This window comes from Ursus americanus, chromosome 19, assembly GCF_024610735.1.
Source record: "Ursus americanus isolate L20-20 chromosome 19, mUrsAme1.1.p, whole genome shotgun sequence".
Taxonomy (NCBI): Eukaryota; Metazoa; Chordata; class Mammalia; order Carnivora; family Ursidae; genus Ursus; species Ursus americanus.
In genome coordinates, this window is record NC_142145.1 from 45650068 (window position 1) to 45673411 (window position 23344).

The 23344-nt window shown below is 44.2% G+C and overlaps 1 protein-coding gene across 5 annotated transcripts in view; it reads right to left on the bottom strand.

Moving 5' to 3' along the window:
* LAMA3 (laminin subunit alpha 3) overlaps positions 1–23344 on the bottom strand; it is a 254952-nt gene that overhangs the window by 161607 nt on the left and 70001 nt on the right. For all 5 annotated transcript variants that reach the window (XM_045781833.2, XM_045781832.2, XM_045781831.2 and 2 more), the window contains 4 exons: positions 21826–21944; positions 9349–9439; positions 6804–6935; positions 5342–5404 (listed from right to left, as the gene is read on the bottom strand). In XM_045781833.2, the coding sequence (XP_045637789.2) occupies positions 5342–5404; positions 6804–6935; positions 9349–9439; positions 21826–21944 (405 nt within the window). The remainder of the gene's footprint in view (positions 1–5341; positions 5405–6803; positions 6936–9348; positions 9440–21825; positions 21945–23344) is intronic.

The window sequence follows — 23344 nt, forward strand, 5'->3', positions numbered from 1 at the left end:
CTCTACAAACGAACATCTCCAATGCTGAATATTGAGGTATGAAGCGGGGAGCCCTGAATCCGCGCACATATATCGGAAGATAAACCGAAGGGGAAGGGAGCCACCGCGTTCGGGCGCCAGGAAGGGGTAACCACCTGCACGGGGGAGCGGGCGGACTCATGGACAGCACCCGCGAGAGAGCGGACTGAGACTGTGAGCCGGGGAATGCGCGTGCGACCAGACTGAAAACCCGAGCTCCGGAGCGCTCACTGGAACCGGACTAAAACCGGGAGCTCGCTCGGGAGCTCTCTCGGGAGCACGTGTGAGACCAGACTGAAAACAGGCGCTCGGAGCACGCGCGAACCACACTGAAACAGGGAGCTCGGGAGCGCGCGTGGGAACCGGGGGTGGCTGGCGGTGTTAGAAGCACAAAGGACAGAGACATGTCGGCCCTGGAAGTGAGGGCTGGGGCACCAGGTGTGGGGTGCACAACACAGGACGATACAGGGTTTTTCGCAGCACCCACAGAAACAGTTAAAGTGGCCAGGAGAGCTCAGTGGAGAGCAGACTGCGATCTCTGGTCTGAGACAGAGGCTGGGATTCAGCCACTGCTGCTCTGACTCTCAGAAGAGCCACAGAAAACCGCCAGGGAAAGACACCAGAGAACAAAAGCCCGGAAATACCAACTCACATTGTGCCCATCACCATCCCCCCTCGCAGGGGCCAGGGAGACTCTACCCAAACAGGCTTTCCTGAATATCAGCGAGGCACGCCCCTCCCCCAGAAGGCAGACTGAAAAATCAAGAAGCCCACATCCCTAAGATCCCTATAAAACAAGTGCACACTGCCTGGGTCCTGGTCAATAATTTGGGCTCTGGGCATCCCCGCAACCTCTCCTCATCAGAATGACGAGGAGGAGAAATCCAGCCCCGCCCAGCAAAGAAAAGTTATGAGTCTGTGGCCTCTGCCACAGAACTAATGGATGTGGATATAACCAAATTATCAGAAATTGAATTCAGAGTAACAATGGTCAAGATGGTGTGTAGGCTTGAAAAAACTATTAATGAAAATATTAACGAGAATATAGAATCTCTAAGGGCAGAAATGAGAGCGAGTCTGGCAGAACTTAAAAATGCTATGAATCAAATGCAGTCTAAACGAGACGCTCTGACAGCCAGGGTAAATGAGGCAGAAGATGAATTAGTGAATTGGAGGATGGGATGGTAGAAGAGAAAGCTAAAACAGAAACTTGCCTCAAAAAAATCCAATCTCAAGAATGTAGATTACGGGAGATTACTCAATGAAACATTCCAATGTAGAATCATCGGCATCCCCGAGGGGGTAGAGAAAGAGAGAGGTCTAGAAGAGATATCTGAACAAATCGTAGCTGAGAACTTCCCTAATCTGGGAAAGGAAACAAGCATTCGTGTCCAAGAAGCAGACAGGACACCTCCCAAGGTCAAGAGAACAGACCTACACCATGTCATGTCAGAGTGCAATTCGCAAATATTAGATCCAAGGATACAGTATTGAAAGCGGCCAGGGGGAAGAAAATCCTTACGTACAGAGGGAAAAATAGCAGAATAACGTCCCACCTGCCTACAAAGACCTGGCAGGCTAGGAAGGGCTGGCAGGTTATTTCCAAAGCTCTATCTGAGAAGAACATGCAGCCAAGGATCCTTTATCCAGCAAGGCTGTCATTCAGAATTGATGGAGAGATAAGGACCTTCCAGGATCGGCAGACACTGAAGGAATTCATAACCAGCAAAATACAAGCCTGGACTTCATCCTGGAAAAGCTAGACTAGGATCTGGGGTGCTACAGAGGAATTTCTACTTTTTTTTTTTTAAGATTTTATTTATTTATTTGACAGAGAGACAGCCAGTGAGAGAGGGAACACAAGCAGGGGGAGTGGGAGAGGAAGAAGCAGGCTTCCAGAGGAGGAGCCCGATGTGGGGCTCGATCCCAGGACTCTGGGATCACGCCCTGAGCTGAAGGCAGATGCTTAGCGACTGAGCCACCCAGGTGCCCCAGGAATTTCTACTTTGTAAAAGCAAGGGATTCTAAAACACAGCTCTGTTTGAGAATGACTGTACTGGAAAACATGGAAACATGAAACACCAAGGGGCCTTAATGAATTAAAATTCTCAGAGGTAGGAGGGTTCTCAGTATTAGCCAGTTCTCTGCATCTTCTGACAGTTGAGATACTTGAGCTGTTTTTTTTTTAAGATTTATTTATTTATTTTAGAGAGAGAGAGAGCATGAGTAGAAGAGGGAGAGAGAATCTCAAGCAGATTCCCCGCTGAGCAGGGAGCCTGAGGCGGGGCTTGATCTCAGGACCCTGAGATCATGACCTGAGCTGAAACCAAGAGTCAGATCTTCAACCAACTGGGCCACTAGGTGCCCCAAGACGTTAACTTCTAATGTTCAGTGCTGAGAGTCAGGCCCCAAAGTGGTTGTTTTTAAAATGCAATAATAAGACCAAATTGAAGTGGTATCTGTGCCTTCAAGTTCCCAAACACAGCTCATTGCATTCACTGAAACTTCTTTTCCTTGAGGCGGTGTTCTAAAGCTTCCTTTGTATTTTGTAACAGATGTCTGAACATCCCTTCAAGTTCAATTAAATTTCTTTTCCTGAAGTCACCATCAGTCTACTCGGGGAGAAAAGGGAATTGAATAACAAAAGGATTACTGGAAACAGACTGGAGAGCTAAGACATTCTTGCGGAAGAAAACCCAAGATGTGTGGTGTAATCAAGGCTCAAAAGCAGAGTCCCAATCTAGTCAATGAACAAATGTTAAGGAAACATTTGCAGACAGCCACTGTGCACAGGATACCACCCGCTACGGGCAGGGTAGACACTGCGGGAAGGAGCAGCAGAGCTGCTGTCCTCAAGTGACCAAGGGTCCAGTGAAGGCTTACGACAATACTCCGCATAAGGACGCAGAACGCCGTGGTTTGGTCAGAAGAGCTGGGTGTGTGTAGGGCACAAGTAGGAAAGAAAGTCGGAGGGCAAGCTGGATCACATTACCTGGCCTCAGGTGAGCCCTCTGTGCTGCCCCCAAATCCTACGACATTCCCCAACCCCATTCTCTCCCCCTCATCCCAGGATAACTCTTTCCTACCTTCTATCTCTTCAACCCCAAAGCTTCCTCCCCAATCTCACCTCCTGCCCTGACCTTGATACTTATTTCACAGAGAAAAAAAAAAAGGAACAGCCAGACGAGAGGGTCCCTAAGTTCCCATCACCATGTCCACCTGCCCTTCCCCCAGCCCCTCACTTCGCCTTGTCTTCTGCAGCCTTTCCCACCTCAACAAATGGCCCCTCTTCCTCCTGTTTGCTCCATCCAGGAGCCTCAGAGTCACCGCAGTGGCCTTTCTCTCATATCCCACTTCCAGGCCAGTCACCCCCTGGCAGGCCCTGCGGTTCTAGCTTCAGATTATATCCACAACCTGTCCGCTTCTTGTCGCCTCCACCGACCCCTCCTGGGTCCGAGCCACCATCATCTCTCCGTCATAGATTATCACAATGGCTTTCCAGGGCATCTCCCTGCTTCCTCTTTTCTCCTACAACTGGTTTTCAACACAGTAGCCACAGAGTTCCTTATGCGATATCACTTCTCTGTGCAAACTGTCCATGGCTCCTCTTGCATGGAGAATAGAAGGTTAAGTCTTTGCAGTGGCTGACAGGGGCCTGCCGTCTGGTCCCCGGCACTTCCCTTCGTTACCTCTCCTGCCTGTGCTCACTCCGCTTTCACACCCTGGTCTCCCATCCGTTCAGTGAACACCCCGGCATGCGTCCCAAGGACTTCCCAGTGGCTCTTTCCTGGGTCTGGATGCTTGTCCCTCACCCCCTCAGGTCCTTGCTTATCTCCTCAATGAGGATCCCCCTGACGACCCTATCGAAATCTGCAAAGCTCACATTCGCTCCCCTCTTTCCCAGACTTACGTGCTGCACAGCACTCATGGCCAAGGCTGCAGACAGCATATCCCTTGAGCTGCTATATTGTTGCAGAAATGGAAATCTTCCGCGGAAGAGCGCTCTCCAGAGACCACCTTCTTGTCTGGTTCTCTGCCCACCCACACCCTGGACACACCAGGAGGAAGGGCACGTGTGCTCACACACCCCTGGCACTACCTCCCCCCGGATGAGATGAGCGTGTGACCGTCAGGTTGCTCCTGCACCCCGGGGGGTCAGAAGCGAGCATCAGTGGGTGAGGTGAACATGGTCCAGAGGGGGCACGTCACGGGCTGTGCACGTGTGGTATGCCCGGACATTGGCGCAGTGTGCCTTCCTGAGTGGGTGTGTCCCTGCCTGTGCGATGGTGGGCTTACCTAGGACACTGCCCCCAGCTCCAGAATCAAACCTCAAGACCTAGAATACTCCTCAGATGGGCTAGTTCATATCTACAATGTGAAAGGCTACCCCCCAAAAGTAGCACCTTTGTGCAGGATGCAACCCTGTACATCATAACCTAACGTATTAGAGATTTCATTTGTCTCGTGGTTTATATATTATTTTTGTCATTGTTTGAGTCCCTCCTCCGGAGTATAAGCTATAGGACAGCTGGGGATTTTTCCCTGCTCTGTTCACTGATAAAGTCCCCAGCAGCCAGAATGGTGCAGGACCCGTAACACGTGATCATAAAACACTTGCAGAATGAGGGATGAGGCAGGTGTACCACCCGCACCCTCTCGACATTCATCTCTCTACCCCAAAGGCTACTCCCTGCACACCTCCACCACTCTCTGCCCAGGGGTCGCCGTCTGGCTGCAGGAGCTCCTCGGCCTCCCAGCACACCAAGCTGGAAGTGCCAGAGAGTTAACGCTCCAGGAGCAGCCCTCCATCGATGGCCGGTAACTGAAGTTATCCCGTCAGCTGGGATAATGCTGAAAGTTCTATGCCATCTCCTAGAACTGCCTAGAGGGATGGAGCTCCAGGGGCTCTAGGATGACCTCGCTTGCTAATGCATCTTCACTCCCTGACTCACCCCCTTACTGATATCTCCCGGGATCACCTCCAGAATTGACTGCTTCTGCTTGAATCCTTTCTCAGGGTCTCTGTACGTAGACCCCAAACTAGACATTAGGCGACTGATTGCCACTGGAAGTTTCTGAGCAAGCAGGTGACACACAATTCAAGATCTGTTAGTCTCCTTCATCAGGGAGCATCATGCAAAAGACAGACTGGCATAGAGAATGATGGGTGGCGGGGAACTGAGACGGGAGACACCTGCAAGGCACCCGCCAGGATCCAGGAAGGACCACTTGAACCTGGGCAGGGTAGCGGGCATAGGAAGTAGAAAAATAATGTGGAGCACAACATTTCCACTGAAGTTAAACCATAAGAGAGGGTACTTGCCTTTTATATCTCCAGCTACTGGATCTTCGGGACGTGGAGTAGAAATAGGGAAAATGGGAATTCCTAGAAAAATCATTTTTAAAAAAATACAGAGAAAGATTAAGGAGACAGTAAAGTAAAATATTAAATTGCACGAGCTAGAAAGAAGCCCTTCTAACTCCGTGAAAAGCAGAGCCTAATTTAGAGAAAGGCAATACTGCTATGTTGAGCATACAACTGAAACCAGACTGATCAGACATTATGATTTATATATTAAACGAACAAAAATGGGTATTTTCCATTAGTTTCCAATAGTTATGTCTGTCTAAGCAGGGACAGGCTTGGTTTCTTTAGCATCTTTATTGCTTTTTTCATGTGAAATGGAGGACAGTTTTTAAAAATTTTTTTTCAAGTTTCTCCCCCCTAAAATTTGGTTTGTGCCATAAAATTGTTTCAGGTTTCTTTTTGTCACTAAAAAGGCAAGTGCAATTTCTGCTTAGCCTGTATCTAGTAATTACAGATTCTAAATGGATTGAGCCTCAATTCAGTGTTACTGTGTTCGGGCTTAAAAATTGGTTTAAATATAAGATGATCCTATAATTCATCCTCCAAACTAGGCTACTGGATGGTGAAAGTGGATGCTAGTTTAATGATTCCCCTGGGACAGCAGGTGTGAGCCAGGACATAAAATCACCCATTCACATGTGTCCTGCCCCCGTGGCCCCACCACTCACTCTGCTTTCCCTGCCACGCAAAGCTGGAAATGCAAAAGAACCAATGGGGCAAGGGGGGAGGAAGGGGTGGGGGGAGTGTGGGGGGGCCCGGGGGGAGGCCGTAGGGGGTGTTGAGATAGTGTTTCTTTGTCCTAACACAAAAGTGCAGTTTTTACACTTTAGCGGAACAAACAGAACGGTGGCTCTTGTTATAATTTGCAGGGCTGATTTCAGACTCTCCTGTTTCATGTTCTACAGTGTTTCTACCAGATACATATTTTTTCTCTCCGAGATGCTGAGATATTCCCTTAGATCACTGCAGTGGGGCAGGTGGGGGCCCGTGGCAACCTGGCCGATGGTACAGTGGGAAAGGGGAAACACATCCCCCAGCCACCCAAAACACTGACACACACTCTGTGTGTGCACGAGAACATCTGGCACCCTTGACACTTCTTCCAAGTGCTTTTGTGAAGAAACAGGTTACTGTTGAGTTGAAATTGCCAGGATGTGACCTTTCTAACCCACTGGGATGGCGGTATCTATGGTACAACCCTAACCTAATCATCGGGCATAAATAAGACTATAAAATGTACTCATATAAATGTTATGCTCTGAGCTTTTGCAAACACTTTCATGTAACTACAGCCTACGTCCCCCCCCCCCCGCCCCCGTGTCCACGGTGCCTCCACCCTGCCCGCCGTACCCTCGGGTGTGACGGCACCAGCTATGTGCCAGGAACGGCGGTCTCTCCACCTGCTGTGGCTACTTACTCAGGCAAAAGGGGAAGTTATAGTATCCAACTGCACACTCCTCACAGTTGTCTCCGCGGAAATTCGGCTTGCAGGTGCAGCGGCCTGAGCCCGGCTCACAGGCATCCGCGTGTTCGGGGTTACAGCTGCAGGCTACGAGAAACGCCGGCTTTCAGAGGCGCAGCCGTCAGCGCGCTCAGTAAGGGGCTATGTCCCCAGCACTTCTCCAGGCAGGGTTTACTACTTTCCTGTTGGCCCCCCGGTTATTTGTGAAAGGGCACAGGCTGTTTTCCACTTCATACGTGCTTAATAGTTTGTATCGACCAAACCCCAGGGACCCTCAGAGATAAGCTTTAAAAGGCATCCAGACTGAGTTCTCGAGAATACAGTTCATTAGACTGAGCGCGGCCCGGCTGGTGCATCAGAGCCAAGGTCTGCACAGACTCCAATCAGAGGGGCTGGGGAGGGGGGTGTGCTGCAGCCCCTGGCAGATCTGTCGGGCACAGCCCCCCCCCCACCGGACCACAGGTCAACCGTGAATGTCTACATGGTGATCATTACTACCTAGGTGCGAGGTGGTCACGAGTGCAGGATGTGTAGACACAGATATGTAACATGCGGACAGCACAGCGAGATTGTGCCCATAACCCAAATGTTAGATTCCAGTGACACGACTTACTGAAGGTAGTTTTATAACCAACGCGACTTCTAGCTTTGCATTCCAGACAGACATATTTGGGGTGCAAGAGGCTTGGTAACCCCTTCCTTGGGAGCTTCCCTTGATCTGGCAAGTCCTCACCTTGGGCAGCAAAACTACTGTCATACCACAGCTAAGTACATGCCCCGTGAGGAACTGGGAAGCTGGGGAAGCCGTGGGCAGCAAGCATCGCCCCGGGCTGGCTTCTTCTGGTGTCCTTGCCTAACTTGCTTAGGACAGATGCGTCCTGTAACATCTTTGCAAGACTGCGAGACCACGTCAGTGACGAAGAAAGAACCTAGAACAGTGATGGAGAGCCGAGAATCACTAAGAACAGAGATTCTGGGGAAGGGATTCGAGACGCATTCGCGATGTCCTGGTCTCCTTTGCCAAGGCCTGTTCTTCGTGGGCCCAAGAAAAGTGATGGACATAGCTCGTGGGATGATGTGGGAGAGGGAGGGAAAACAGGAACACTCTTTGAACAAGGATGAACGCCCAACAGAGAGGCAAGTCAGAGTTCACCCATTCTTTGGACTTTGATGCCCTCAAATATTAATAATATGATGAATGAATCTGGGGGACAGTGGGCACAGCAGTCAACCTCAGGCCCGACCTGTTTTCCAACGGTGACAGTCAGAGAACATAAAACAGATGACACAGGGCAAAGTCCATAGTCTGACCTGTGACCAGTAATTCCACAGGGAAAACCCAGTGCCATTCTGCTGTATCACGGATGCCGTCTGGCACAGAGCCATCAGACAGAAAGGACCTGGACCTCGAGCTACCAGTTAGCACTTTTGTCAGCTGGGCCAAAATACTGAACTACTCAGAGCTTTTGGTTTCCCCATATCTAAAAATGAAAATAATAATACGGTGTCCTAAGTTGGTTGTGATAATCACACATTGGTGAAATTACTTCACAATGCCTTGCATGTAGCAAGTGCCCGATAAATCACAGCTGTTTGAGATATCATGACCACGATTAAATCCTTGTGAAATCGTTACTATGTTGTCTGGTTGCTAATGCAGACAAAAATGTGAAATTATTGGAGACCACAGAAACACGTCAAAACGACAGAAAACAAAGGAACTATCATTTGTTAGGGGGCTGGTGTGTGACAAGCCCAAAGCTTAGTGTCCCCCTAGGTGCTTTGGACGGCAGGTCATTCCATCCCAGGGAATATGCAGGCATACCTCATCTTATTGCGCTTTTCTTCACTGTGCTTCGCAGATATTATGTTTTTTACAAATAAAGGTTGGGGCAGCCCTGTGTGGAGCAAGTCTATCAGCACACATTTCCCAACACCACTTGCCCACTTTGTGCCCCTGTCACATTTTAATAATTCTCACACTATTTCGAACTTTTTCATTATCCTACTTGTTACAGTGATCTGTGATCCGTGATTACCGCTCGCTGAAAGCTTAGATGTGGTTAGCATTTTTCAGCAACAAAACATTTTTTAATTAAGGTATGTACTTTTTTAGACATAGTGCTATCGCACACTTAACAGACAACGGCATAGTGTACACATAACTTCGATCCACACTGGGAAGCCAAAACATTCAGTTGACCCGCTTTATTGCAGTAGTTGCTCTATTGCAATAATCACTTTATCAGTCAGTGGTCTAGAATCGAACCCGCAATATCTTCAAGGTATGCCTGTATTATCACTCCCATTGATATACAAGAAATCTGAGGCTCAGGGTGATTACGTAGCTGCCTCAAGTCACACAGCTGGAGGGAGCAGAATCAACAATGTGAAGAAAGAGGGAAGGAAGGGAATGACCAACCCGTCAGAGTTTAGCCCAATGACCACCCCGAAACAGTGCAGTACAGTCTACGACACACCAAGTCCAGATGAAACTTACGGATGCAGCCATGGGGGGCATCAACAGGAACACCATAAGGGCGGTAATAACCCTTGGCACAGTTTTCACAGTTTATACCAGCTGTGTTATGCTAGAAAGAAATGAAAGAAACTTAGAAAGAAGAGTACCGGAAAAGTCCATACTTGGTGTTATTCATCCAGTGAAACCATTCTGTCAGACACAACTGTAATTTCAAAGTCAAAAAAATAAGCGTTGATCTTGACCTTGAGTCTCCAAGATTTACCACAGAGCACTGGCTTACAGGTGACTCTGGATTTTTTTTTTCCCCATCAAAAGAGGAAATGAGGGTCAATTCCATGAACTAGACAGCCTGGGTTTTGTCCTCAACCACAGAATCTGCTCCCTGAAGCACCTGACGTTTCAGTGAGAAAAAAACTCAAGAGCACTACTCTTCCCAGTTTCAGTCAGAAGAAGTGAGTAGATAACAAATCACCCTTAGGTTTAACCCGGGGGAATAAAGGGCCTTGTGTGTATTTTTATCTTCCCCGATTTCGGAAGAGATCACACACACAGATCCTCTTCTCTTGTCATCCCGATTTATCTGTGCTTTAGTCGTGAAACCATTCCAAACATTTCTGTTACATGAATGGAAAATGCAGGTGCGGGTCCCATGCGCAGGGCTCATTTTAAAGTACAATACTAGGCGGGTTTTTCTATTTCATGGTTAATCCTTGTAATTGTCACAAATCAAGTTGCCCAACATGCATCACCAGTTTCCAAGAACTGCACACCACGGGTCTCACTCAAGTCCGCCTCTCCTGCTCTCTACCTTGGAAACAATTAGAAGGACAGTGTTCTTTCATTAATGTAAAGAGAGACAATAGGAGGTTAAAAAGAAAACACAAATACAGCACAATTTGATCCAAAAGGAGTCTGCATAGGATCAGCGTGGAGAACAAAGACCCTTTTCTGAATCCTCTCCCCCATTTTAGATGGTTTTATTAATTACAGATTTTTATTTGTTACCACTCCTTGTCCTGTGGGCTAAAATCTGAATTCACTTTAACATTGAGGTCTAAAACAGCACTGGCCACTTCTCTGACTTAACATTCGCAAGCATAAACATCTGGGCAAATAAGAAACAGCTGTAGTCCACCTCCCTTCGACCAAATGCCAATTAACCTCTCAACTCTGTTGCTTGCCACTGTGACTTATAATAGAACATCAGGTTACCCTTGGCTCCCAAATTTTCCCCACGGAAGAAGGAAAATTTCTCTGAAGTGGGCAGCCCCACTTCTCCCTATTTTGGTTAATAAAGCACCTGCCACAGAGAACTTACATTTTTAAGACACAAAGACCAGCAACAAATGACCAAAAGAGAGCCACAAATCACCGTGTGGATGGAATAATGCCTGTAGTTTCCCTCCGAGTCTTGAGTATTCTCTAGGGCGCTCGCCTTCCCCTGAGGGCAATGGCACACCACTCTATCCCTGGATACTATGACCATGGCTGGACCAAGATCAGCAGAGCCCAAGGACAGTGGTGGTTCTGTAACTTCTCCATACGGGGTGCTGGGGAAGCAACCTCACTGGGAGGACTGAATTTGCATTTGCCCAACACTTAACACAAGATGAGAAAACCTCAAGCCCAAGAGTGAGGCGGGTGCTGATGGAATCTATGTGGGAGGTAAGCCTCCCCCCACCCCGTCACCCCTTCCTTTGGCACCACCTAGAAAGGCCTGCTACAAAACGCTCACCTAGAAACCCCAGGCTCTAGTAATTGACAGTAATCTAATGCCTCCTAGCGTAACTTTTCCAAGATGCTTTTCCATCTTCAGGTAGCCCCATCTCACCCTTTGCCTCTCAGTTCCTTGACGACAGCTACAGCACCGTTGCTGGCTTCCATTTCTGTGAGCCTCAAGCTCATGGAGACCATTAGCCTACTCACTGGCCACATTCTCCCGGAAAGCACCCTCGCTGATTCTCCTTCTGAAAGCCAACATGATCTGGCCTCTGGGACCTCTCTGACCTGTCTATCCCTGCTCACTCCCCTCCAGCCACTTGGGCCCCCTTGCTCCCTCCCAGGGCCTTTGTCCTGCCAACCTCTCTGCCTGGAATGTCCTCCCCCAGACAGACGCCTGACTCATTCTCTGGCCATTATTTTGGGTCTCTACTCCAATGCCACATCCTAGGAAACCGGCCACCCTAATTTAAACTTCACATACCCCAAACCAATACTTAAAATAGTAAACCCAAGAAATAAAAATAAAATCAATAACATATGAGAACATGGCCATCTCTGACAATGGCTTGCCCTGCAGAATAACGACCTGGCTCTCTTACGAGCTGTCTGATTGGCCACCCGACTGGCTCCAGGCGCAGCATAAACATCTGGGCAAATGAGAAACAGCCTGCCATTACCCCTCCTGCCATTACCGGCACTCCATAGAAAAGGTGGGAGACAGGCAGGTTAGCTGGTACCAAGGACTGAATGTTGGTGTCCCCCCCTCCCCAAAACGCTTATGCTGAAGCCTAATCTCCAGTATGATGGTATGTGAGGATGAAGCCTTTGGGAGATAATCAGATCACGAGGGTGGAGCCCTGATGATGGGACTAGGGCCCTTAACAGAAGAGAGCTGATTTCTCTCCATCACATGAGGATACAATGAGAAGGCAACCATTTGTGAACCAGAAAGCGGGCTCTTACCAGATACTGGATCTGCCAGCACCTTGATCTTAGACTTCCCAGGCTCCAGAACTGGGAGAGAGAACTGTGTATTGTTTAAGCCACCTATTCTATGGTACATTTGTGCTAGCAGCCTGAACTAAGACAGCTGGTTTCTGATCGGCACACCTTGCCGTGGGCCATGTGTATTCTACCAGCAAATTCAAACTTCATCTTGAAGCATCACCTCGTGACTCACTAGCCCAACCGACCCTATAATGGCAGCAACCCCTCTTCCCTTCCTAGTCAAGACTCCGCATGTCCCTCTGTATATGACATAAGCTAGGTTGCATTTTCCTCCAAATGAAGAGCCAATTGTCCCCACAATATTTACATATCCACCTTTCTTTTCCATCAGAAATACTAATTTTACCATCAACCAGATCTGACATCTACATGAATGTGTTTCTCGATTCTCTACTAGAGAAGGTTTTGCTATCTTGGAAGACAAATTTCCCCCATCTTTTGTCTATCCTCTCATATTCTTTTATTGATAAGAACTTTAGACTCAGTCTGTCCATTTTCACTAAAAATCCTGTAGGAATTCTGATAATTGCCCTGGGTTTATAGGTTGGCCTTGAAGAAATGGTGTATTTATATATTGAGTCTGGAAACACATGCTGCTTCCCCATACAGGTCTTCTTTCATCAACTCCAATAAGGTTTCATAGGTTTGAATGCAGCCTCACGGTTAATTCTTCTGCTGTTTCCTGGAGTACTTCCAAACCTTCCACCCATTGTAGCTGTGTTCTCCTGCATGGACGTGTTTCTACTTTGTATCTTTCTGGACTCTCCTGAAATTCCTGGTCTGTTGGTGACACTTTTTCTTGCTTTTCATGCTACTGTAGATTCCAGAAGGAGAGGCTACTTTGCTTGTTGACCATCTTTTCTGTCATATGCTGGGGATTTGGTGCAGGAGGGAATGAGGCCATATGTTCTCTAGCTCTTAATCCCATCTCTTGGCTTTATATGGTGTATGTATGTGCAGGAGACAAACATTTTGGAAATAGTGCAACCAACACATCAAGAACAGCTAGGGAGTAAGCTCAAGACTTAGATCATAAGTCAAGTCTCCACAGAAGAAGTGAAAGACCCCAATTTTGTTAAGGCAGATAAAGTATCTTTGAGCATCCTCTCGAACAATACAGGTAATCTTCAACCTTAATAAGAACATCAGTATTTTCATCAAATGAAGAAATCAAGGAGTCAACCCCCAAATGTTGTGTTCCTTGCCTTCTTCTTTTGTTGCTCCTTCTCCCCAATACTTTATTATAAAAAACTTCAAATTTTACAGTGAATATCTATACATGCCCTATGTAGAGTTTATCATTAACATTTTATTCCACTTGTTGTATCATATAATGATCCATATACTCATTTCTCTATCCACTAATCCATCTTCTTTTTTATGCATTCCAAACTACATTGCAGAGACCAGCCACTGTCCCCCACAACTTCAGCGTGCATGTAATTAACTGCAGTTCGATGTTTATTTAGTTTTCTTTTCTTTTGGTCTAAAATTTATATCAAGTGCAAAACTCTTAATTGTACACTCACTAAGTTATGACAAATGAATACATCTGTGAAATCTAAACCCCTGTCTAGATACAGGACACTACCGTCAACCAGAAAGTTCTCCACACTTTCCACTCAATTGTTCCATCACCAACTCCTCGGAGTCGACCACAGTTCTGATTTTTTCCCACTACCGATTAGTTTTCCCTGCTCCAGAATTTCATTTAAACGGTCGTCGTACTATGTGGATTCTTTCCTGTAAGTCTTCTTCCACTTCGCGTGATATTGTTAAGATGATTGCATTCTGCCACATGAATCAGTAGTTTGTTGCTCACGACCACTCATTGGTGTTCCACTGTATAAATATGCCAGTTGTTCATTCTATTAATGGACACCTAGGCTATTTCCAGTTTGAGGCTATTGTGCATAAGCCTGCCATAAATTTTTTGTAAACGTGTTTCCCTTTCTCATGGATAAATGCCTAAGAGCGGAATTTGTGAGTCATGGGGTAGGTGTATGTTTAGTTTTATTTTTAAAAACTTCCAGACATTTTCCCAAAGTGGTTGTGACATTTTTCTTTTCTTTTCTTTTTTCTCAAAAAAGAAAGAAGAGTTTATTTTTAAAATTATAAAACAAAAACAAACCCAAAATCTCATTTTCAAAAAATTCACAAATACAGAAATGTAAAAAGGAAAAATTAAATAGCATATAACTAAGAATTACCATTTTTCATCCACACCAACAATGCATGAGAGGTATGGCTGCTCCACATCCCCCCTGAAATTGAGCATAAGTCATCATAATTTTAATTTGCATTTCTCAGATGACTAATGATATTAAGCCCTTTGGTGCACATGTATTGGCCATTCGTCTGTCTGCTTTTGTGAAGTGGCTATCCAAATCTTATCCAAATCCAAAACCGTTTTATTGGGTTCCTTGTCTTTTTACTATTGAACTGTGGGCATTCTTTACATACCCTGTACCAACCATTTGTCAGATTTAGGTTGTGTGAATATTTTCTCCATGCCTGTGGCTAGCCTGTTGGTTTTCTTAATGTCTTTTGTGAGCAGAAGTTTTCAATTTTGATCAAGTGCAGTTCGTCAATTTTTCATGGTTATTGCTTTCTGTGACCTACAAGAACTTTGCTCATGTTCTGAATCACAAAGATATTCCCCTATATTTTTGTCTAAAGCAATGCAGTTTTTACTTTATTTTAGTTTGATCCGTATCAATTTAGCTTTTATGTAAGATTTGAGGTAGTGATCAAGGTTCATTTTTTTTCCCCATAGAAATATCCAGCTATTCCAGAGCCATTTGTTGAAAGGAATTTCTCTCTAACCCCCAACCCCCCTCACTGGACTGCTTTGGTATTTTTATCAAAAACCAAATGTCCATATTAAGTGTGGGTCTGTTTCTGCACCCCCTATTCTGTTACATTGATCTATTTACCTATCCTGATGTTGATATCACACTGTTGTGATTACTGTTACTTTATACTTAGCCATAAAGTAAGATAATATAGGGGCACTCGGGTGGCTCAGTCTGTTAAGCCTCCAACTCTTGATTTCCACTCAGGTCATGAGCTCAGGGTTATGAGATCAAGCCCCACATCAGGCTCTGCTCTGGATTCTCTCTCTCCCTTTCCCTCTGCCTCTGCCCCTCCCCCCGCACTCTCTCTCTCTCAAATAAATAAATAAAATCTTTTTTAAAAAGTAAGATAATGTAAGTCCTCTCACTTTATTCTGCTTCTTCACAATGGCTTTGTATATTCTAGGTCATTTATGTAACCATAAATTTAAATATAAACTTTAGAATCTGCTTGTCAATTTCTACCAAAAAACCTGCATTTGAGCTTTAGATCAATTTCAGGAGAATTGATATCTTAATAATATTGAGAATATGGGGGCGCCTGGGTGGCTCAGTCAGTTAAGCATCTGCCTTCAGCTTAGGTCATGATCCCAGGGACCTAGGATCGAGCCCCGCGCTTCTCCCTCTCCCTCTGCCTGCCACTCCCCCTACTTGTACTTTCTCTCTTTCTATCAAATTAATAAAGTCTTTTAAAAAATAATATTGAGAATATGTTATACCTTTACATTTATTTAAGTTTTGCTAAATTTCTCTCAGCAGTGTTTTTTTAGCTTTAATATACGGGTCTTGCATGCCTTGTGTTAACTATATTCCTAAGCATTTTATGCTTTTGACACTATTTTAAATTGAGTTTTTATTTCATTTTCCTATTGATTGCTGCTAGCATATAAAAATACAATTAATTTTTATGTATCATCCTGTATCCCATAAGCTTACAAATTCACTTATTAGTTCTAGTAATTGTGTCATATATTGCCTAGGAATTTTTACATAAATATTTATGTCATCTGCAAATACAGGCAGTTCTACTTTTTCTTTTCAATAGTAATGCCTCTTATTTCTTTTTGATTAAGGCATGCAATGGTTAGGACCTCCAGGGCACTGTTTAAGAGAATTGGCGAGAAGCAAGCATCCTTGCCTTATTCCTAATCTTTAGAAGGAAATAGTTCAATATTTCACCACTAATATTTTGTTAGTTGCATGTTTTTCATAAATGCCATTTTTTCGGATTACACAGTTTCATTTCTATTTCTAGTTTGCTAAGAGCTTTTATTGTAAAATGGGAATTGGTTTTGTCCAATGGTATTTCACATGATCCTTCTCTTTTATTCTGTTAATATGATTAATTATGCAGATTGATTTTTTAAATTACTAAGTTTTTATTTTAATTCCAGTATAGTTACCATACAGTGTCATATTAGTTTCAAGTGTACGATATACTGATTCAACACTTCCCTACATCACCCAATGCTCACCACAACTTAATCCCCATTACCTATTGTACCCATCTCCCCACTCACGTCACTTCTGGTAACCATCAGAAGTTTGTTCTCTATAGTTAAGAGTCTGTTTCTTGGTTTGTCTCTCTCTCTCTCTCTTCTTTACTCACTTGTTTTGTTTCTTACATTCCACATGAGTGAAATCACATGGTATTTGTCTTTCTCTGACTGACTTATTTCGCTTAGCATTATACTTTCTAGCTCCATCCAGGTCATTGCAAATGGCAAGATTTCATTCTTTTTATGGCTGAGTAATATTCCATTGTATGTACATAGCACTTCTTCTTTATCCATTCATCTGTTGACGGACACTTGGACTGCTTCCACATCTCAGCTATTGTAAATGCTGCTATAAACATCAGGGTCATGTACCCCTTTGAATTCGTGTTTTTGTATTTTGGGGGGGAGTAAATACCCGGTAATGAGATTACTGGATTGTAGGGTAGTTCCATTTTTAACTTTTTGAGGAATCTCCATACTGTCTTCCACAGTAGCTGTACCAGTTTGCATTCCCACCAACAGTGTAAAAGAGTTCCTTTTTTGCACATCCTCACCAACACTTGTTTCTCGTCTTGCTGATTTTAGCCAGGTGTGAGATGATATCTCATTGGGTTTTGATTCCCATTTCCCTGAGGATGAGTGATGTTGAACATCTTTTCACGTGTGTATTGGCCATCTGTAGGTCTTCTTTGGAGAAATGTCTGTTCATGTCTTCTGCCCATTTTTCTTTTTTTTTTTTTTTCAAGATTTTATTTATTTATTTTAGAGACAGAGAGAACAGCAGGAAGGGGGGGGCAGAAGGAAGAGAGAGAAGCAGACTCCCTGCTGAGCAGGGAGCCCAATGCAGGGCTCGATCCCAGGACCCTGAGATCATGATCTGAGCCTTAGGAAAGTCAGCTACACCTTCTGCACTTGAAAGTAACGGCCTCGGGAAGAAGAGGTTCTGCAGTGCCCTGCAGTGCCGTGTCCCCTTTCACATGAACCTGGCCCTTCAGGGCTATCTCCTGTGTGTGATGCATGCACCCTGCTGTTGTGGCTAGGTTGCTTTTTTTCTTCAGCCCAGGCATCTGCAGTGGCTCTCCTTGCTGTTTGGGCAGTGTTTGGTCCTGGTGGTGTTAGTGGGCCAGTCTGGGGCCACCCTGGGCTCGAGTTGAGTCAGACCAGGCATCTGCCAGAGACGCAGTAGCACCACCCTCCAGGGTGCTTTCCCTGTGTTGTCCCCTGAGATGCTTTCATTGGTGGGCGGGGCCTGCAGTCACAGCAGCCCATAGCTAGGGCCTCCATCCGACTGGTGTGTGTAGTTATCTTTCCCTCTCTCCAGGGCAAGGGTCACTTCAGAGTGGTGCTGGCCATGGTAGGGGGCTGCTTGCACACTGCCAAGCCTACAGAACCATCCTATATGGGCTCTGGCCAAAAGTGTGTTGGAGAGGGCAGATCCCCAAAGCAGTGTGGGGGCAGTGCTAGCAAGCTTTGCATGCCACGAGAGGGGCCCCGCAGCATGGAGACTGAAGCAGCCCATCTGGCTCCATGGAAGCCAAGTGGGGTGGGGGAAGGTACAGTCCCAGTGAGCTTTGCGCCCCCCTGTCCTCTGCGGGAGGGGCCCGAAGTGCTGGGACTAAAGCACCGTTCCAAGGGGGTGGATCCTTAGAAGCACAGTGCCGGGTGCGCGTGGCAGCCAGGTGGTGGCGCCAGCAAGCCTGCATCCCCATCTGGTGTTAGAGGGGCCCCGCCAGGCCGCAGTGAGGTGGGCTGTCCAGAGGGATGGATTGCTGGAAGCACAGTGTATGGGGGTGGTGCTAGCAAGTTAGGTAGCCAGTCCCTCCGGTGCCCATGTGTTTACAATGGGGGCAAGGGAGAAAAATGGTACCTGCCAGTTTCTTTGCTCATGGAGGAGCTCCCCCAGTGGTTTCTGTCAGCCTCCTGCACAGGCTCCGAGATGAGTAAATCGCTCTCCCTCCCACATGCCCCAGATGCCCTGCTTCTAGGCTGTATCGCCACAGACTGTTGTGCTGTCTCTTGAAGGGCAGGGATTCAGTTTCCTCTTGCCCTTGGCACTCCCAGAACAGAGCCTACTGATTTTTTTTAAATTCTAGGCTTTAAGTCCTGCTGATTGAGAGAACTCATGAAATCTAGACCCTCTGGTTTTCAAAGCCAAATGTTACAGGGGATTCAGGTGTCCCTCCTCCCTCCCCCAACAGACAGTCCTGTGAGTCCCTTTAGCTCCCTCTCTCTGCCCTTCCTATCCTTTTCAGTGTGACCTCTTCTCTACACTGAGTTGTGGGGTTTATTCTGCCAGGCTTTGGGTTGTTTTCTGAGTTATTTACACTGCTGCAAGTGTTCTCCAGTTGTATCCGTGGGCTGAGATGAGGCTAGGGTCCCCCTACTCTACCATTTCCTCAGCCTGCTGATCGATTTCTGAAAGTTCAATCAACTTTACTTTCCTGGGATAAACCTTACTCGTCTTAATATTCTATCCTATGTTATATTGCTGAAGATCTGAGTTTCCATCTGGTATCATTTCTCTATAACCTGAAGAACTTCCTTTACCATCTCTGGTAGTGCAAATATCTTGGGTAACAAATTCTCTCAGTTTTATTTTATCAGAAACGTTTGTCCCTTTGCTTTTCTTGTCAAAGGATATTTTTGCTAAATATAGAAATCTTGGTTAACAGTTCCTTCTTTTTTCGTTTAGCATATTTAAGGGGTTTCCCCTATCTTGTGGCCTCCACAGTTGCTAAGAAGTTCACAGTCATTGTTATGTGTTGTTTTTCTCTACTTTCGAGATTTTCACTTTTTCTATGGTTTTCAGCAGTTTGACTCTGCTAGGCCCCAGAGTGGTTTTCCTAGTATTTATTCAGCTTGGGATTCACTAAGTTTCTTGAATCATAACCTATTGAAAAATTGGAGAAATTTCTTGCCATTGCTGCCACCACCACCGCCCCCCCCCCCCGCTGCTTCTGCTTCTTTTTCTTCTTCTCCTGCTTCTCCTACTCCTCTCTTTCCTTCTTCTTCTCCTTTTTTGCTACATTCTCTTTCCTCTCTTCTGGGACTCCAATTACACATATGTTAGATATTCTGATATTGTCCCACAAGTTTGCAACTTTCTGTTAATTAATTTTTTTTTTATCTTTTTCTTTCTTTTCTGAAGACTGGATAACTTCTATTGATCTATCTTCAAATTTACTGAATCTTTCTTCTATTACCTCCATTCTGATATTAGCCTCATCCATAATCTAACATAACATATGTTTTAGTTCCAGAATTTTCATTAAGTTCCTTTTATAATTTCTAGTTCTTGCCTGATATGTCTTATCTTTTCATTCATTGTGAACATATTTTTATTTATATTCCTAAGCAAAGTCATACAAGCAGCTCTAAAATCCTTAACTGCTCATTTCGATATCTGGGTCATTTCAGGATTGTCTCTATTGATTATCCTTTTTCTTGATAATGGGTCACAATTTTTGGTTCTTCAAGTGTCAAAAAAAATGTGGCTTGTATCCTGGATTTAATAAATATCATGCTGTAGAGATTCTGGGTTCTGTAATATTTCTCTAAAGGATATTGAATTTGTTTTGTTTTGTGACATAATTAACTTGAATTTACCCAAACTGAAAACTATAACTCCTGTGTACTAATTCAAATCTCAAATATATTATTTTACTCTTAGCTGAAATCCATTCTGTGTATAGATGGCTCAGGGGTCATGGACAAACTTGGGACAATTCTGTACACAGAATTAGGGATTTTTTTCTCTCTTGATTTCTTTTTTCCTGGACTCCCCAGTCACTTTCCAAGAGTTGTGGTTGTCCCATCCAATGTCTGCACTCTTGTACCTCAGGGCAGAAAGACTCTAGAGTCTTTCTAGAGGAATTTTAGCTACACCACAAGGCACCGACTTTGGTCTGTCCTCCGGCTAAAAGCCAAAAACACATGTAGCTCACCCCCGCTGATCTCTCTTGCCAAGCAGCAGCTTCCCTCCAGTATCTTCCTGCTCCTACGTACTCCTCGGTGCCTTCAGATCATTGGTTGGGGGAAAAGGGACTTCCTGGTTTTTTTGTTTTTGTATTTTGTCTATAGTCTATCGTTGTTATCTGTGGAAAGTTTGGGTCCTGTTGGAGGTACTAAACCATAACAGAGGCAGAATTCTCTCTGTGTTCATGATATATGAATACAATATAAAACTTAATTATGCAGAGATATATACATAAAATAGTTAAAATGGTAGATTTTATATTATGTATATTTCACAATAAAAAATTTAAGTTAATTATGCTAAGTATCTAACTTAAACAAGGCATTTTAAGTTTAAGTTGGAAAAAAATGCAATGCACATAAACAAATTTCAGTAAGTTCCTATGCAAAAGAAAAATGCTTTCACAGAGCCACTATGAGAAAAAGGACTATATTGATGGTTTTCTGGAATAGCAAGGTAAAAAACAGAATATCTCTGAGAGAAGGAAGAGGAGGAACAAGATATTTTAAAGACACATTGAAGTGGCATACTCCTTCATCTGGAGAAAGGATTCAACCTACACATCACAGTACAGTGCTTCTGCGACTTTAACGTGCCTATGAATGACCTGAGGGTCTTAAAGAGCACAGTCTTAAGAAGATCATGGGATGTTTCCTTTGTGCATGAAATCTGTCATTTGCAAGAAATGTATGACTTGTATTTTACTTGTAGTTTAATTACCCGAACTGACAAATGATACGAAATGGAGTGGGAGAAAATTGGAGGATCGTGGGTCTCTACGGATTTGTGGCCCTGGTTCTATACAAATGGACATCTCATGAAAAGAGTACCTTTTTAATGGTAACATTAACAAAACATCACTCTAAAAACACACAACACAGAGTGACAATATGGACTAAATTCATGAACGTTATGTGTTCCTCTACCATACATTCTCCTTGGCTAATTTCTAGTGAACCCAGCTGTCCTACAGAAGGGATGAAAAAGCAGTGTTGCCTGTTAAGTGTCACTGGCAGACTTCACTAATGGATCCTGATGTATTTCCTCACAGAGTCTACATTCAGAATCTGTCTGAAAACAGGATTTAGGATCAGCACAGAAATTGACACCTTTTTGCTCTTCTATCTTAGACCCTTTCTACCACCAGATGGATAGCATCCATGGTGACAGCCAGGGATTCTCCTCCCTATTTAGGCAAAGACCTAAATGAAGAATCTAATCAATAGAATTTGGACAAAGATGCCTCTGTCCAATTTCCGTACAACCCCTAAATTACATCCTGCCAGCAAGGACTTCTGTGTACAAAAGCAGAGACATGTTTACAGAAAATACTTTCAACTGCGTATCACTTTATTGACATCTTTCTGGGAGCATGGCTTAATGAATGCTCCTTTCCTACAGTGATGTATCCACTTTGACCTAAATAGTGACTCACCTGACAATTAATGCAGACCCCTCCACCTGCGTAGATGCCGTGGATATTCAAACTGGCCTGCTGCCTCTCAACATCTGGATCATAGTAACAGTCAAGGGCATGGCCATGGCAGTTGCATGCTGAAAAAGGCATTCTGAGTTAGTATTCCATCATTACTACGAGACACTTCGTAAATTCCCCTAGATAGTATTACCACTCATTGCACCACTTTATTATGTCTATTCCGTAACACCATATTCTCAGTGGAAAATTTTAGGGATTTTTACACAAAGACTCATCTATAACAATACGTGATTAACAGCTTTTTTCATTTTATATTAAACGGGAGAGGTTTCTCTCTCTCTCTCTCTCTCTATATATATATATATACACATACATTATTACAATATATTTATATGTATATATATAAATTTACAACATATATAATAAAATATCAACCTATATATATATAATTACAACAAATTAAGATAAACCAAAATGCCAATTAGGCTTCATGCACAATGGGAATATTAGTTCTACTGCTATTACTACTATTAACAAGAATAATTGAGTTCTTGGTACACTGTGAAAAGTGTTTTATGGGCATTATCTCATTTAATCTATGCAACAAGTCTCTAAGGTAGGTACTCTTATCCCCAGAGCCCAGATGGGGAGGCTGAGGCTTCGAGAGGTTAAAGTATGTCTCCAGTAAGAGAAGAAGAATCCTGACCTGTATTTGACTCCAAAACCTATTCTCTCAGCCAATACTCTACATTTTCCATCTCAGCACTATTTATAGTAGCAATAAACTCGAAATAATCTTAGTGTCTAATTCTAGAGAAATGGTAAGCAAACAACAGCCTCTTTTGCTTGACTGTCAGTTCTGTGAAGGCAAGGGTAGCTTGTGTTTTGTTCACAATAGAGCCCAATCCCCAGCACACAGTGAATACTCAGCAAACACTTGCCCGATACACTTTATTCCACAGAATGACAACACTGTGGGCCATCAAAAAGGATGTCAAAGAGTTTTCAATAAAATGGGAAAATATCTAAAAGTATCAAGTGAAAAAGAGCAGATTATAAAATTGTATAATTGTGTAAGTAATTAGATAATCTAAACATATTAAATAATAATATTAAAGTACGCATGAAGAAAACACTAACACACCTAACAAAATATCAATAGTGGTTCTCTTCGGGGAGCAAAATTATTAGTGATTTTTTTAATAATGTCCTAGTTATCTACAAATAATGGTTAAAACTTCTAAAATTTGAAACCAAAATTTAAAGGCCATCTAGCATTTTCATCATTGCCAAGATGGAAAAGATCTAACATGCGTAAAATTCTTACTCTCTTTTAGAATATATATTCACTGCATTCCATGTAGATCAAAATTTCCAGGCCTTTCTAGTAATTTGTATGTTTTCATCGGGTTTCCAGATAAATCTATTAGGGAGGAAGAGTGAGTTAGAATTTCAAGTCGCCCTGTTTGTAACCGTCTGTGCACCTTATTTTCATTTCTCCGGTGGCGCCATGATT